General features: G+C 44.6%; 1 protein-coding gene across 1 annotated transcript in view; it reads left to right on the top strand.

Annotated features, from left to right (window-relative positions):
- Positions 1-15,411, top strand: part of CNTNAP5 (contactin associated protein family member 5) — a 251,802-nt gene that overhangs the window by 141,095 nt on the left and 95,296 nt on the right. Inside the window, exons 9-10 of the mRNA XM_077273262.1 lie at positions 4,833-4,982; positions 11,766-11,937. Of these exons, the coding sequence (XP_077129377.1) occupies positions 4,833-4,982; positions 11,766-11,937 (322 nt within the window). The remainder of the gene's footprint in view (positions 1-4,832; positions 4,983-11,765; positions 11,938-15,411) is intronic.

Here is a 15,411-nt window from a genome sequence, read left to right as displayed (position 1 = left end):
GTTGCACAAAAAGTGACAAAATTCCTCTGAGTTTGATGGGGGGGGGGGGGAGTCATATTTAATGATTTTATGTAAAGCACATGGAAAAGTCACATGAAAATCAGACAACTAATTATAAAAGACAACTTGGCGCAAATCGTTTGGTGACTTTTTGATTTGAGACCAATTCACCAATTGAGAGAAATTCAAGCCCAAAAGCTGTCAGAGAAGTGATGATGGATGTGGCCATGGGTTTATAGTCTTACTAACCAAGTGCTGGGCATGAAGACAGAGAAGGCGCCGAGCACTAGCTGGTCCTCAGCCTTTAATTGGGGTCATACAACATCTTACACAAAGACATTATAGGATGAACCCAAAGGAGATGCATCGTCCTTCTGATCTGGTTCCCCAGTCTTCTCTTATGAGGGTTCTGCATAATATCCTTTTTATCATAATTATACACAATGTATCCATAAATCAGATGCAACTAAGAAATATACCAGCAAATTAAGCAGCTTTGCAACTGCCATGGATTTACAAAGTCTTGTGCCGTTTTATGTATGCAGCTTCTGTGCAGACCAATATGCCTGAGGGTTATTATAGGACATTGTAGACGTGCATGACTCAGCCCTCTCGTCTTCTTCTCTGTAACACACAGGCATGAAGAAGAGTAAAATATTCCCCGGGCTTTATTTATCATCTGTAACCATGGGAACACAGAAAGATTGAACGTGTTTTCAGAATTTTCCCTTCATACATCAGATTTCAATTTATGCCGCACTCACATAATCTTCAGCAGTTCGTTACAAAATGTTGAAGGAAAGATTGATTGTAAAGCATTTAACAATATCGAGCCAGTTAAGAAGAAATCTGAAACCAGGTTTTTGCTCCCCAATTTGCTCCCCATATTTCCCTTATTTCCCGTATTAGCATAATACAGGGGTAGAGACCCTGATTCCAGCAATGTGTCACTTTATCTGCTGCTGATCTACCAGCTCTCTCTGTAAGCTGTGTTTAACCCTGACCACACCTGTGTGCACTGTGCGTAGGCAGAAAGTTGCCAATCAGTGGTATGGGCAGGGTTATACAGCTCTCATGAATATGGAGGACTACATGGCAGCAGATATACTAGTCCTCTAGTGATAATCTCCTGCTGTGACATGTAATAAGCAATTCATTCAGATTTTATCTTCTTCAAAAGAGGGCACAATCACATGGAAATATATTTGCCAAAAAGAAAAATATCTAAAAAAGTATTAATTTTCTTAAGCAAAAAATCTTATCTGTACACGATAAAATAATTACTATAATACTGCCCCTATGTACAAGAATATAACTACTATAATACTGCCCCTATGTACAAGATTATAACTACTATAATACTGCTGCTATGTACAAGATTATAACTACTATAATACTGCCCCTATATACAAGAATATAACTACTATAATACTGCCCCTATGTACAAGAATATAACTACTATAATACTGCCCCCTATGTACAAGAATATAACTACTATAATACTGCCCCTATGTACAAGAATATAACTACTATAATACTGCCCCTATGTACAGGAATATAACTACTATAATACTGCCCCTATATACAAGAATATAACTACTATAATACTGCTCCTATGTACAAGAATATAACTACTATAATACTGCCCCTATGTACAAGAATATAACTACTATAATACTGCCCCTATGTACAAGAATATAACTACTATAATACTGCCCCTATGTACAAGAATATAACTACTATAATACTGCCCCTATGTACAGGAATATAACTACTATAATACTGCCCCTATATACAAGAATATAACTACTATAATACTGCTCCTATGTACAAGAATATAACTACTATAATACTGCCCCTATGTACAAGAATATAACTACTATAATACTGCCCCTATATACAAGAATATAACTACTATAATACTGCCCCCTATGTACAAGAATATAACTACTATAATACTGCCCCTATGTACAAGAATATAACTACTATAATACTGCTCCTATATACAAGAATATAACTACTATAATACTGCTCCTATGTACAAGAATATAACCACTATGATACTGCTCCTATGTACAAGAATATAACTACTATAATACTGCTCCTATGTACAAGAATATAACTACTATAATACTGCCCCCTATGTACAAGAATATAACTACTATAATACTGCTCCTATGTACAAGAATATAACTACTATAATACTGCCCCTATGTACAAGAATATAACTACTATAATACTGCTCCTATGTACAAGAATATAACCACTATGATACTGCTCCTATGTACAAGAATATAACTACTATAATACTGCTCCCTATATACAAGAATATAACTGCTATAATACTGCTCCTATGTACAAGAATATAACTACTATAATACTGCCCCTATGTACAAGAATATAACTACTATAATACTGCCCCTATGTACAAGATTATAATTACTATAATACTGCCCCTATGTACAAGAATATAACTGCTATTATAGTCATTTCATTCTGTGTTTTGCCCATTATGGTTGTCAGTATTACACAGATAGTTTTTGTACCTAGTAACAATGTAGCACACCTTGAGGTCCCTCTCGGGGCAGCTGCCAATGTCAAGGATTTATCCTGTTTTTCTCGATTTTTGAAGGGACTTTGTTGCTCCATCAAGATAAACATGTAATTTGTTATGTTCAAGAATAAATCTAACAATATATTAATAAACAGTTACTGGACAGGGGGAGAAGCACAAGCTGCAGCTTTCTTACGACTTCGCGAGCTGTGCTATTATCCAGAAGCCGGCGACATATGATGATATCTCACGGCTGCTCCCAAGGCTCCAGTTGGTATTTCAGCTATTGGCAATCACAATAGGGGCCTCGCACTAATTGGTTTCAAAGTGATAGATTCAAGGCTGAGATGATAATAGGAACTTTATATCTTAAAAAAAATCAATATTAAAAATAGAAATTCTAGAAAAAAAAGAAGTAGAGGCACTTGCATACGGCTAGGTGTGCATAAAATAGTGGTAAAATCTACCATCTGTAATTATTCCCTATGGGGAAGAGTCCTATATGTCTATGACTGTTGCAGAAGGTCCAATTGTGCGGTTTGTTACTGGTTAGTGATGAAATTGTTTTCAAGTCAGGATAGATTTACTGAAGGTCCTACATGGATGCATGGATTAACCCTGTACTAAAGTTCCCTCTCTATCTGTATCCAGGTATTGTTAAAGTCTTGCAATCTCCCTAAACATTGTAACAAAATGCTTTCTACTTTGTATCAGTTAATGACTTTATCACACATATTCTCGGATACACTTAGTGACGAGGCCGCACTTTTCATATCTGACCAGTGTCACTTTATGTGGCAATAACTCTGCAATGTTTCAGCACATCCCGGTAATTTTGAGAATGTTTTTTCGGGACACATTATGCCTTATTTGAGTGGCAAATTTAGGTCGATATGTTTTGTGATATGAAAATATCAGAAATTTGACAAAAATGTAGAAAAATTATTAATTTTCAAACTGTGAATGTTTCTCCCTATAATCCAGATAGTCATACAACATAGCTAATACATGACGTTGCCCCAATGTCTACCGAACATCAGCATCACTGCTGATTTGGATGCTAGAAAGGTTAAAAATTTGTAGCAATTTTTCAGTTTTGCAAGGAAATTTACAGAACGTATTTTTTAGGGCTCTATTAAATTTTAAAGTGACTTTGAGGGACTGACATATTGGAAAACAAAACAAAGTGATGTCATTTTAAAAACAACAACCCTCAACATATTATCAACTGCTGTCAGGTTGTTGATTAACTCTTCCAGCGCTTTTCAGGAATTAATGCAAAGTGCAATGACAGGAATAAAAAGTTTTGTTTAACCACTAAAATGTTGATAAGTCCTGAACAGACCGCTATAGCCGGCAGACTCTAGGGCCTTTATTTGTCCGTGAATTGCAATGACAACCGTCAGAACTGCAGAGTCACAATCTCAGTGTGCAAATGGGGCTAAAGAGGGAGACCCCGCATTCTGTTAACCATTTAGATGCCATAGTCACTATTGACAGCAGCGTCTAAGGGGTTAAGCAGCCATAATCGGTGCCAACACTGATCGCGGCTGATGCAGCAGGGTGGCGGCTGTAGGGGACCGCTCACAGCTGCTGCGTTTTCACCCTTCATTCTCTTTCATCTCAGGTCAGTAAAAAGACGACCGAGTGGTCACTAAGGGGTTAACATTAGACCCTTTGTTGTTCTTTAGTAATTGATTTTCTGACATTTGACTGCTGTTACCGTAAAGAGTCCTTCTTTATAATGCGCTATACTTTATATAGGAGTTTATAATAGAGGTTCACATAATAAATCATTGGATACTTGTGGATGTTTTTATATGACACAAATATGAAGAAATATGTTACACGACACAAGAACAAGTTGCGGCTCCACATAGGAGCAGACTTCTCTACTTCTGTCACCACAGACGGCTGAGCGGCCTCGTCTTGGGCCATGTTCATCCCTGACTCTTCAGATACAAAGGTTATGACAAGATTTTACTTAGTGATTGGCATCACCGGTGAGATCTGGTGTTTCCTCCTGTGCATGATTAGAGGCTGCGCAACATTGTAACAATCAAACACTCCAGTTATTAAATAGAAGGTTATTATTAAAAAGAAACAATGCCAGATAATAAATCTGGAGAATGGAGGAAGATCAGAGGACACAGAAGAGAAAGTGGCGAGACCTCAGACATGAACGCTCTAATATTTCACCTCTTCCATCTTTACTCATCTTCTGCTCATATTCACAGTTAATAAAACCTTCAGGAATAATTTACGATTCATTTTCTAGGCAGTGATTTGAATGACGGTTTATGGCACTCAGTCGCCATCAATGCGAGAAGACATCGCATCTCACTAACTCTGGATAATGGGGCTGCTTCCTCCGTCCGAGCCACCCTCCCAGTACAGATCTCTACTGGGCACCAGTATTTCTTTGGAGGTGAGATTTTCAGTTGTGATGGGGATGAGTGGGTGGATAGACAGATGTTATTAATGTTATCGACAGAAGTGTAAAGTGTAACATCAGGCTACATTGCAAATCTGCCTGCATGCCTGTCTACTTTTGTGCAGTCTCTTCTGCCTTTATAATCAGTATGCCATCTCTTCTGTCTGTGCAGTCACTATGTGCATCTCTCATGTGCAGTCATTGTCTCATCCCCCTGTGCACTTACTATGTGTTTCTCATCCCATCCTCCTGTTACTATATGCAATTCGCTCTCCTTCAATCACTGCTTGCAGTCACTATGTGCAGTCTCATCTTCCTGTGCAGTCTCATCCTCCTGTGCAGTCAGATGACAACATGTGAGCTAGCAGCCGTGACCGGCAGTAAAAAGGTTACCGCTTGTCTCAGGCGTCGGCTGATGAGACTACTACTCTCATCATCCTACACCTGCTCTCGCTGGTAGCAGTCAGAGTGGTCAAGGCTTATGAGAGTATTTATCAGGCAGCGCCTTTGCTGTAAATAAATAAAAAAAATAATAAAAATAAATGACGTGGGGTTTCTTCTATTTTTGATAACCAGCACAGGCAAAACTGACAGCAGCGAGCTACAATCCTCAGCTGTCACCTTTTTATTGGCTGGTTATCAAGAATGGAGAGGTCCCCATGAAATTTATTTTAAATGATTTAAATAAATAAGTTGTTTTTACAAAAAAAATGGCATGGGGACCATACCCATTTTTGACAACCAGCCAAGCTAAAGCAGACAGGTGGGGGCTGGTATTCTCAGACTGGGAGGGGTCCATGGATATTGGCCCTCCCCAGCCACAAAATAGCAGCCCACAGCCACCACAGAAAAGGCACATCTATTAGATGCGCCAATTCTGGCGCTTTGCCTGGCTCTTCCCACTTGCCCTGGTGCAGTGGTAAATTGGGTAATAGGTTTGGAGTTGATGTCAGCAGTTTTATGGCCGCTGACATCAAGCCCACAAGGCAGTAATAGAGAGGCATCTATAAGTCACCCCCATTACTAACCCCCTAGAAAGATTGTAATAAAGACATAGCCAAAATAAAATACTTTAGTTGAAGTAAAAAAGCAAAGTAGACTCACCTTATGCTTATGCCATTGATGCCCATGTCCCCTGTAAAAGCGAAAAAATAAAAAAACACCATGTTCCTCACCTGTTCTATGAGAAGATAATCCAGTGAAACCCATGTCCCTCATAAAAGACAAAAATAATAAAACAACATATTCTTTACCTGTCTGATGATAATCCATTAATGAGCCATGTTCCACGATGATCCGGATGATTTTGATAGTGGTCTCATCAGTGATGCAACCGCTATCCATGTCAGCCAGAATATACTGAGACAGGAGCGTGATTACCTTCCTGCAAGGGACGTGAGAAAGGTCACCAGAATTCACAACTGACGAACTCCCGTCACCCAACTTACAGGACCACTCACTGTGTGAAAAAGTTCTCACTCGCACTATCGTCAGGTAGGTGACCGGGGTTCATCACCTATATGACCTTTCTCATGTCACTGATGAGACTGATGAGACTGCTATACAAATCATCCGGATTGTCGTGGGACATGGCCCATTAATGGATCATCGTAGGACAGTGGAGGAATATGGTGTTTTATTATTTTTTTATCTTTTACAGGTGACATGGGCTACACTGTGCGCAGTCTCATCCTCCTGTGCAGTCACTGTGCGCAGTCTCATCCTCCTGTGTAGTCACTGTGCACAGTCTCACCCTCCTGTGTAGTCACTGTGTGCAGTCTCATCCTCCTGTGTAGTCACTGTGTGCAGTCTCATCCTCCTGTGCAGTCACTCTGCGCAGTCTCATCCTCCTGTGCAGTCACTGTGCGCAGTCTCATCCTCCTGTGTAGTCACTGTGTGCAGCCCCATCCCATAGCTCCCAACCGTCCCTCATTGTGCGGGATTGTCCCGGATTTCATGCTGTGCCCCGCTGTCCAGCGCAGGACGCTGTGGTCCCGGACACAGAGCAGGAGAAACTCCGCCACGCCCCCTTTTGTTAGGCCACGCCCCTTCCCCTGTATGTTCCTGAGTCTCCCAGCGTCACTGTTCAGAGAGGGAGAGAGAGGGGACACTTCTAGTTTGAGGTATGTAACAGCAGAGCCTGAGTGCCGGCGGCAATATAAGCAGCTGCCAGCAGACCAGTGTGGACTGCTGATAATGCCTGCTAGTATAAATCGTGCGTGGAATGAGTCTGGGGCTGAGCAGGGAGGGATGGACACTCACAGCCTCCCTGTTTGCCTCCAGTGCTCACAGATCGATGACTCACTGACACTCCAGTCAGTGCATTTCAGAGGAGGAGAGGGTGACGACGCTATTGTGGCTGCTTTTTTTCCCCACGCAAAAAAGGGCAAAGCCAAAGCCCCTGTGACAGTCTGACACTATCATAATGTGCTATAATGAGACAGCAAATCCTGGCACAATTAAGGTGTGTGTGCAAGGTGTATTTAGTGGAGCTGTGTGTGTGTGAGGTGTACAGAATGGAGCCGTGTGTGTAAGAGGTGTACGGAGCGGAGCCGTGTGTGTACGAGGTGTAAGGAGTGGAGCCGTGTGTGTGCGAGGTGTATTTAGCGGAGCCGTGTGTGTGTGAGGTGTACAGAATGGAGCCGTGTGTGTACGAGGTGTATGGAGAGGAGCCGTGTGTGTACGAGGTGTACGGAGCGGAGCCGTGTGTGTGTGAGGTGTACAGAATGTAGCCGTGTGTGTACGAGGTGTAAGGAGAGGAGCCGTGTGTGTGCGAGGTGTATTTAGCGGAGCCATGTGTGTGCGAGGTGTATGGAGCGGAGCCGTGTCTGTGCGAGGTGTATGGAGAGGAGCCGTGTGTGCAAATTGTAAGGAGCGCAGCCGCGTGTGTAGGAGTAGCTATGTGTGGCCATTATATGGTACAAAGTATCATGTGCAGCCAATATACAGTATGGAGCATCATGTGCAGCCAATATACAGTATGGAGCATCATGTGCAGCCAATATACAGTATGGAGCATCATGTGCGGCCAATATACAGTATGGAGCATCATGTGCGGCCAATATACAGTATGGAGCATCATGTGCGGTCATTTTACAGTATGGAGCATCATGTGCGGTCATTATACAGTATGGAGCATCATGTGCGGGCATTATACAGTATGGAGCATCATGTGTGGCCATTATACAGTATGGAGCATCATGTGCGGCCATTATACAGTATGGAGCATCATGTGCGGGCATTATACAGTATGGAGCATCATGTGTGGTCATTATACAGTATGGAGCATCATGTGCGGGCATTATACAGTATGGAGCATCATGTGCGGGCATTATACAGTATGGAGCATCATGTGTGGCCATTATACAGTATGGAGCATCATGTGCGGTCATTATACAGTATGGATCATCATGTGCGGTCATTATACAGTATGGAGCATCATGTGTGGTCATTATACAGTATGGAGCATCATGTGCGGGCATTATACAGTATGGAGCATCATGTGTTGTCATTATACAGTATGGAGCATCATGTGCGGTCATTATACAGTATGGAGCATCATGTGCGGTCATTATACAGTATGGAGCATCATGTGGGGTCATTATACAGTATGGAGCATCATGTGGGGTCATTATACAGTATGGAGCATCATGTGTGGCCATTATACAGTATGGAGCATCATGTGGGGTCATTATACAGTATGGAGCATCATGTGGGGTCATTATACAGTATGGAGCATCATGTGCGGTCATTATACAGTATGGAGCATCATGTGTGGCCATTATACAGTATGGAGCACTGTGTGGCCATATTTTTTTGTTTATAATTATTGTATATGAAACAGTGTGATCAGCAGTGCTAAATGGGTGTGGTTGGGACGTGGATATGGGTGTGACTAGTTATGAATGGGTGTGGTCAGAGGCGTGGCCTAAAATTTGCCGCAATTTAACTTTGTCCCTCTTTCCCATCTTCAAAAGTTGGGAGGTATGCCCATCCTCCTGTGTAGTCACTGTGTGCAGTCTCATCCTCCTGTGCAGTCACTCTGCGCAGTCTCATCCTCCTGTGTAGTCACTGTGCGCAGTCTAATCCTCCTGTGTAGTCACTGTGTGCAGTCTCATCCTCCTGTGCAGTCATTGTGCTCAGTCTCATCCTCCTGTGCAGTCACTGTGTGCAGTCTCATCCTCCTGTGCAGTCTCATCCTCCTGTGCAGTCATTGTGCTCAGTCTCATCCTCCTGTGCAGTCACTGTGTGCAGTCTCATCCTCCTGTGCAGTCTCATCCTCCTGTGCAGTCACTGTGCGCAGTTTCATTCTTCTGTGTAGTCACTGTGCGCAGTCTCATCCTCCTGTGCAGTCACTGTGTGCAGTCTCATCCTTCTGAGTAGTCACTGTGTGCAGTCTTATCCTCCTGTGCAGTCACTGTGTGCAGTCTCATCCTTCTGAGTAGTCACTGTGTGCAGTCTCATCCTCCTGTGTAGGCACTGTGCGCAGTTTCGTCCTTCTGTGTAGTCACTGTGCGCAGTCTCATCCTCCTGTGCAGTCACTGTGCACAGTCTCATCCTCCTGTGTAGTCACTGTGCGCAGTCTCATCCTCCTGTGTAGTCACTGTGCGCAGTCTCATCCTCCTGTGTAGTCACTGTGTGCAGTCTCATCCTCCTGTGTAGGCACTGTGCACAGTTTCACCCTCCGGTGCAGTCACTGTGTGTAGTCTCATCCTCCTGTGCAGTCACTGTGTGCAGTCTCATCCTCCTGTGCAGTCACTGTGTGCAGTCTCATCCTCCTGTGTAGTCACTGTGTGCAGTCTCATCCTCCTGTGCAGTCTCATCCTCCTGTGTAGTCACTATGCGCAGTCTCATCCTCCTGTGTAGTCACTGTGTGCAGTCTCATCCTTCTGTGTAGTCACTGTGTGCAGTCTCATCCTCCTGTGCAGTCACTGTGTGCAGTCTAATCCTCCTGTGTAGTCACTGTGTGCAGTCTCATCCTCCTGTGCAGTCATTGTGCTCTGTCTCATCCTCCTGTGCAGTCACTGTGCAGTCTCATCCTCCTGTGTAGTCACTGTGTGCAGTCTCATCCTTCTGTGCAGTCACTGTGCACAGTCTCATCCTCCTGTGTATTCACTGTGCCCAGTCTCATCCTCCTGTGCAGTCACTGTGTGCAGTCTCATCCTCCTGTGCAGTTCACTGTGCTCTGTCTCATCCTCCTGTGCAGTCACTGTGTGCAGTCTCATCCTCCTGTGCAGTTCACTGTGTGCAGTCTCATCCTCCTGTGCAGTCACTGTGCGCAGTCTCATCCTCCTGTGCAGTCACTGTGTGCAGTCTCATCCTCCTGTGCAGTCACTGTGCAGTCTCATCCTTCTGTGTAGTCACTGTGTGCAGTCTCATCCTCCTGTGCAGTCACTGTGTGCAGTCTCATCCTCCTGTGCAGTCACTGTGTGCAGTCTCATCCTTCTGTGTAGTCACTGTGTGCAGTCTCATCCTTCTGTGTAGTCACTGTGTGCAGTCTCATCCTCCTGTGTAGTCACTGTGTGCAGTCTCATCCTTCTGTGTAGTCACTGTGTGCAGTCTCATCCTTCTGTGTAGTCACTGTGTGCAGTCTCATCCTTCTGTGTAGTCACTGTGTGCAGTCTCATCCTCCTGTGCAGTCACTGTGTGCAGTCTCATCCTCCTGTGTAGTCACTGTGCGCAGTCTCATCCTCCTGTGCAGTCACTGTGCGCAGTCTCATCCTCCTGTGCAGTCACTGTGCGCAGTCTCATCCTCCTGTGCAGTCACTGTGCGCAGTCTCATCCTCCTGTGCAGTCACTGTGTGCAGTCTCATCCTCCTGTGCAGTCATTGTGCTCTGTCTCATCCTCCTATGCAGTCACTGTGTGCAGTCTCATCCTCCTGTGCAGTCAGTGTGCAGTCTCATCCTCCTGTGTATTCACTGTGCCCAGTCTCATCCTCCTGTGCAGTCACTGTGTGCAGTCTCATCCTCCTGTGCAGTTCACTGTGCTCTGTCTCATCCTCCTGTGCAGTCACTGTGTGCAGTCTCATCCTCCTGTGCAGTTCACTGTGTGCAGTCTCATCCTCCTGTGCAGTCACTGTGCGCAGTCTCATCCTCCTGTGCAGTCACTGTGCAGTCTCATCCTTCTGTGTAGTCACTGTGTGCAGTCTCATCCTCCTGTGCAGTCACTGTGTGCAGTCTCATCCTCCTGTGCAGTCAGTGTGCAGTCTCATCCTCCTGTGTAGTCACTGTGCTCTGTCTCATCCTCCTGTGCAGTCACTGTGTGCAGTCTCATCCTCCTGTGCAGTTCACTGTGCGCAGTCTCATCCTCCTGTGTAGTCACTGTGCGCAGTCTCATCCTCCTGTGCAGTCACTGTGCGCAGTCTCATCCTCCTGTGCAGTCACTGTGCGCAGTCTCATCCTCCTGTGCAGTCACTGTGCGCAGTCTCATCCTCCTGTGCAGTCACTGTGCGCAGTCTCATCCTCCTGTGCAGTCACTGTGCGCAGTCTCATCCTCCTGTGCAGTCACTGTGCGCAGTCTCATCCTTCTGTAACATTTGATGTGTGTCTCTTTCCCAGTGAAGAAACAATTTATTAACATTTAATAAACCCATAAAGGAATAATCTTTAATTCCTTTTCTAGAGACCCGAGCTTCTGATATGTTATGATAAAGCTTATGTGATATAGGAAATGTGGGAAATATTGGGAAATCAGGGACATTCGGCAATGGCTGATATAAAATCAATGCGTTATCCAAGCTGTGCTGACATGCCGAGCCTTTGTCTCTCGCTGCGCAGGTTGTCCGGATCCGCTGACAGATTCCTCCTGCACAAATCCCATTTCTTCATTTCAAGGATGCATGAGGCTCATATTTATTGATAATCAGCCCAAGGACCTGATCTCGGTGCAGCGCGGAGCCCTGGGGAACTTCTCCGATCTGCAGATCGATATGTGCGCCATTAAGGACAGGTAATTCCCAGAATTCCCATTATCACTGGTGGACTGGTATTTTATAATAAATAAATATAACAGAAAACAGAATATATAGGAGACCTTATACAATGGATATAAAGTATATACACTCCTGTTAAAATGCTAGTTTTTTGTCATTTAAAAAAAATCCTACCAAGAAGAATCATTTCATGTGTGAGCACCTTCTTATAATTGGGGCATGGTTTTGTTCAGAATCAGCCAATCAAGTTTACGCTCATGTTACACAGTAGTCAGTGCTCAGTCGTCGTCATTTACAGTGATTCTGATTAACCCCATAGAAAGTGTCGCAGTTCTGGGAGGATTTTCCAGACATTTTCTGGTCTGTAAACAGCTGACAACCCAGCAAAGGATCTCACTGTGAGATTTTATCAGGAGAAGATACAAAACATTTCTGAGCTCTTAGATACCGTGGACATTATGAAAACATCACAAGGAAGGAGCTGAAATTTGGCAAAAAAGTGACATTATGTAGAACTGGATATTCCTCAAAAATTGATTAAAAGACAAGAAGAAAATTGGTGGTGGTGGTGGTGGCCAAGAGGCCGACAGCAACATTAAAGAATCTTCAGAAATTTCTGGCCAGTCCTGGTTGTGTCCTGCATGTGACAACAATCTTCGGTATTCTTTATATGTCCAGCCTGTGTGATTGGGGGCAAGATGAAAGACTTTTCTTACAAATAAGTTCACCCAAGCCCAGCTATGTTTTGCCTAAATTTCCTTCAAGTCTGCAAAGAAATAAAGTGTTATGTCAGACTAGATGGTGGCCTGATTCTAACGCATCGGGTATTCTAGAATATAGTATATTGTATAGTATAGTATATTGCCCAGCCACATAATATACTGCCAAGCCACGTAGTATATTGCCCAGCCACGTAGTATATTGCCCAGTGACGTAGTATATTGCCCAGCCACGTAGTATATTGCCCAGCCACGTAGTATATTGCCCAACCACGTAGTATATTGCCCAGCCACGTAGTATATTGCCCAGCCACGTAGTATATTGCCCAGCCACGTAGTATATTGCCCAGCCACGTAGTATATTGCCCAGCCATGTAGTATATTGCCTAGCCACATAGTATATTGCCCAGCCACGTAGTATATTGCCCAGCCACGTAGTATATTGCCCAGCCATGTAGTATATTGCCCAGCCACGTAGTATATTGCCCAGCCACGTAGTATATTGCCCAGCCACGTAGTATATTGCCCAGCCACGTAATATATTGCCCAGCCACGTAGTATATTGCCCAGCCACGTAGTATATTGCCCAGCCACGTAGTATATTGCCCAGCCACGTAGTATATTGCCCAGCCACGTAGTATATTGCCCAGCCATGTAGTATATTGCCCAGCCACGTAGTATATTGCCCAGCGACGTAGTATATTGCCCAGCCACGTAGTATATTGCCCAGCCACGTAGTATATTGCCCAGTGACGTAGTATACAGCACAGAGCCATGTAGTATATTGCCCAGCCACGTAGTATATTGCCCAGCCACGTAGTATATTGCCCAGCCACTTAGTATATTGCCCAGCCACGTAGTATATTGCCCAGTGACGTAGTATACAGCACAGAGCCACATAGTATATTGCACAGCGACGTAGTATACAGCACAGAGCCATGTAGTATATTGCCCAGCCACGTAGTATATTGGCCAGTCATGTACTATATTGCCCAGCTACGTAGTATATTGCCCAGCCACGTAGTATATTGCCCAGCCACGTAATATATTGCCCAGCCACGTAGTATATTGCCCAGCCACGTAGTATATTGCCCAGCCACGTAGTATATTGCCCAGCCACGTAGTATATTGCCCAGCCACGTAGTATATTGCCCAGCCATGTAGTATATTGCCCAGCCACGTAGTATATTGCCCAGCGACGTAGTATATTGCCCAGCCACGTAGTATATTGCCCAGCCACGTAGTATATTGCCCAGTGACGTAGTATACAGCACAGAGCCATGTAGTATATTGCCCAGCCACGTAGTATATTGCCCAGCCACGTAGTATATTGCCCAGCCACTTAGTATATTGCCCAGCCACGTAGTATATTGCCCAGTGACGTAGTATACAGCACAGAGCCACATAGTATATTGCACAGCGACGTAGTATACAGCACAGAGCCATGTAGTATATTGCCCAGCCACGTAGTATATTGGCCAGTCATGTACTATATTGCCCAGCTACGTAGTATATTGCCCAGCCACGTAGTATATTGCCCAGCTACGTACTATATTGCCCAGCCACGTATGTCACAGGTTAAAAAATAAAAAATAAACATATACTCACCTTCCAAGGGCCCCTTGTAGTTCTGTCGCCTGTGTGCGGTGCAGGCGGCAGCTTCCGGTCCCAGGGTGTGATGACGTCGCGGTCACATGACCGTGACGTCATGGCAGGTCCTTCTCGCATACCATCCTTGCCACCGGAACCTGCCGCTTGCATGGAGCAGTCACCGGAGCGTCGCGAGGACCTGGAAAGGCGGCGGAAGGTGAGTATATAATGATTTTTTATTTTTTTTATTATTTTTAACATTAGATGTTTTTACTATTGACACTGCATAGGCAGCATCAATAGTAAAAACTTGGTCACACAGGGTTAATAGCGGCGGTAACGGAGTGAGTTACCCGCGGCATAAAGTGGTCCATTACCGCTGGCATTAACCCTGTGTGAGTGGTGACTGTGGGGAGTATGGAGCGGGCGCCGGGCACTGACTGCAGGGGAGTAGGGAGGGACTAATCGGACTGTGGCCGTCGCTGATTGGTCACGGCAGCCATGACAGGCAGCTGGCGAGACCAATCAGCGATTCCATTGGATTCCATGACAGACAGAGGCCGCGACCAATGAATATCCGTGACAGACAGACAGACAGAAAGACGGAAGTGACCCTTAGACAATTATATAGTAGATGAGACCAAAGGTGACTTTTTGACCATAATTCTAAAAGGAGCGAAGATGACATTGCACAACACAGAATCTCACCATCCCCACAGTTAGGCATGGTGGAGGCAGCATTTTCCTTTGGGGCTGTTCTTTAGTATCTGGAACTTGGACTTTAGCGAAGACGGAGAAAATTTTGAACAGTAACAAATATCAGTAAATTTTACATCAGAAGATGCGGAGATGAGGAGGAATTTCACCTTTTAGCATTTCAATGACCCTAAGTGACCTCCAAATCAGCAATAGAATGGCTTCTTCACAAGAAAATGGAAGTTTAGTAATGGCCCAGACCTGATCTGTGGTGACCTGAAGAGGACGCTGCACACAGGAGATGTCCCCGCTATCTGTGGTGACCTGAAGAGGACGCTGTACACAGGAGATGTCCCCGCAATCTGTGGTGACCTGAAGAGGGGGCTGTACACAGGAGATGCCCCCACAATCTGTGGTGACCTGAAGAGGGCACTGTACACAGGAGATGCCCCCGCAATCTGTGGTGACCTGAAGAGGACGCTGTAC

The sequence above is a fragment of the Ranitomeya variabilis genome, chromosome 7, assembly GCF_051348905.1.
Source record: "Ranitomeya variabilis isolate aRanVar5 chromosome 7, aRanVar5.hap1, whole genome shotgun sequence".
NCBI classification, from domain to species: domain Eukaryota; kingdom Metazoa; phylum Chordata; class Amphibia; order Anura; family Dendrobatidae; genus Ranitomeya; species Ranitomeya variabilis.
The sequence above is the reverse complement of the archived record's forward strand: the minus strand, read 5'-3'. Positions and strand labels throughout refer to the sequence as shown.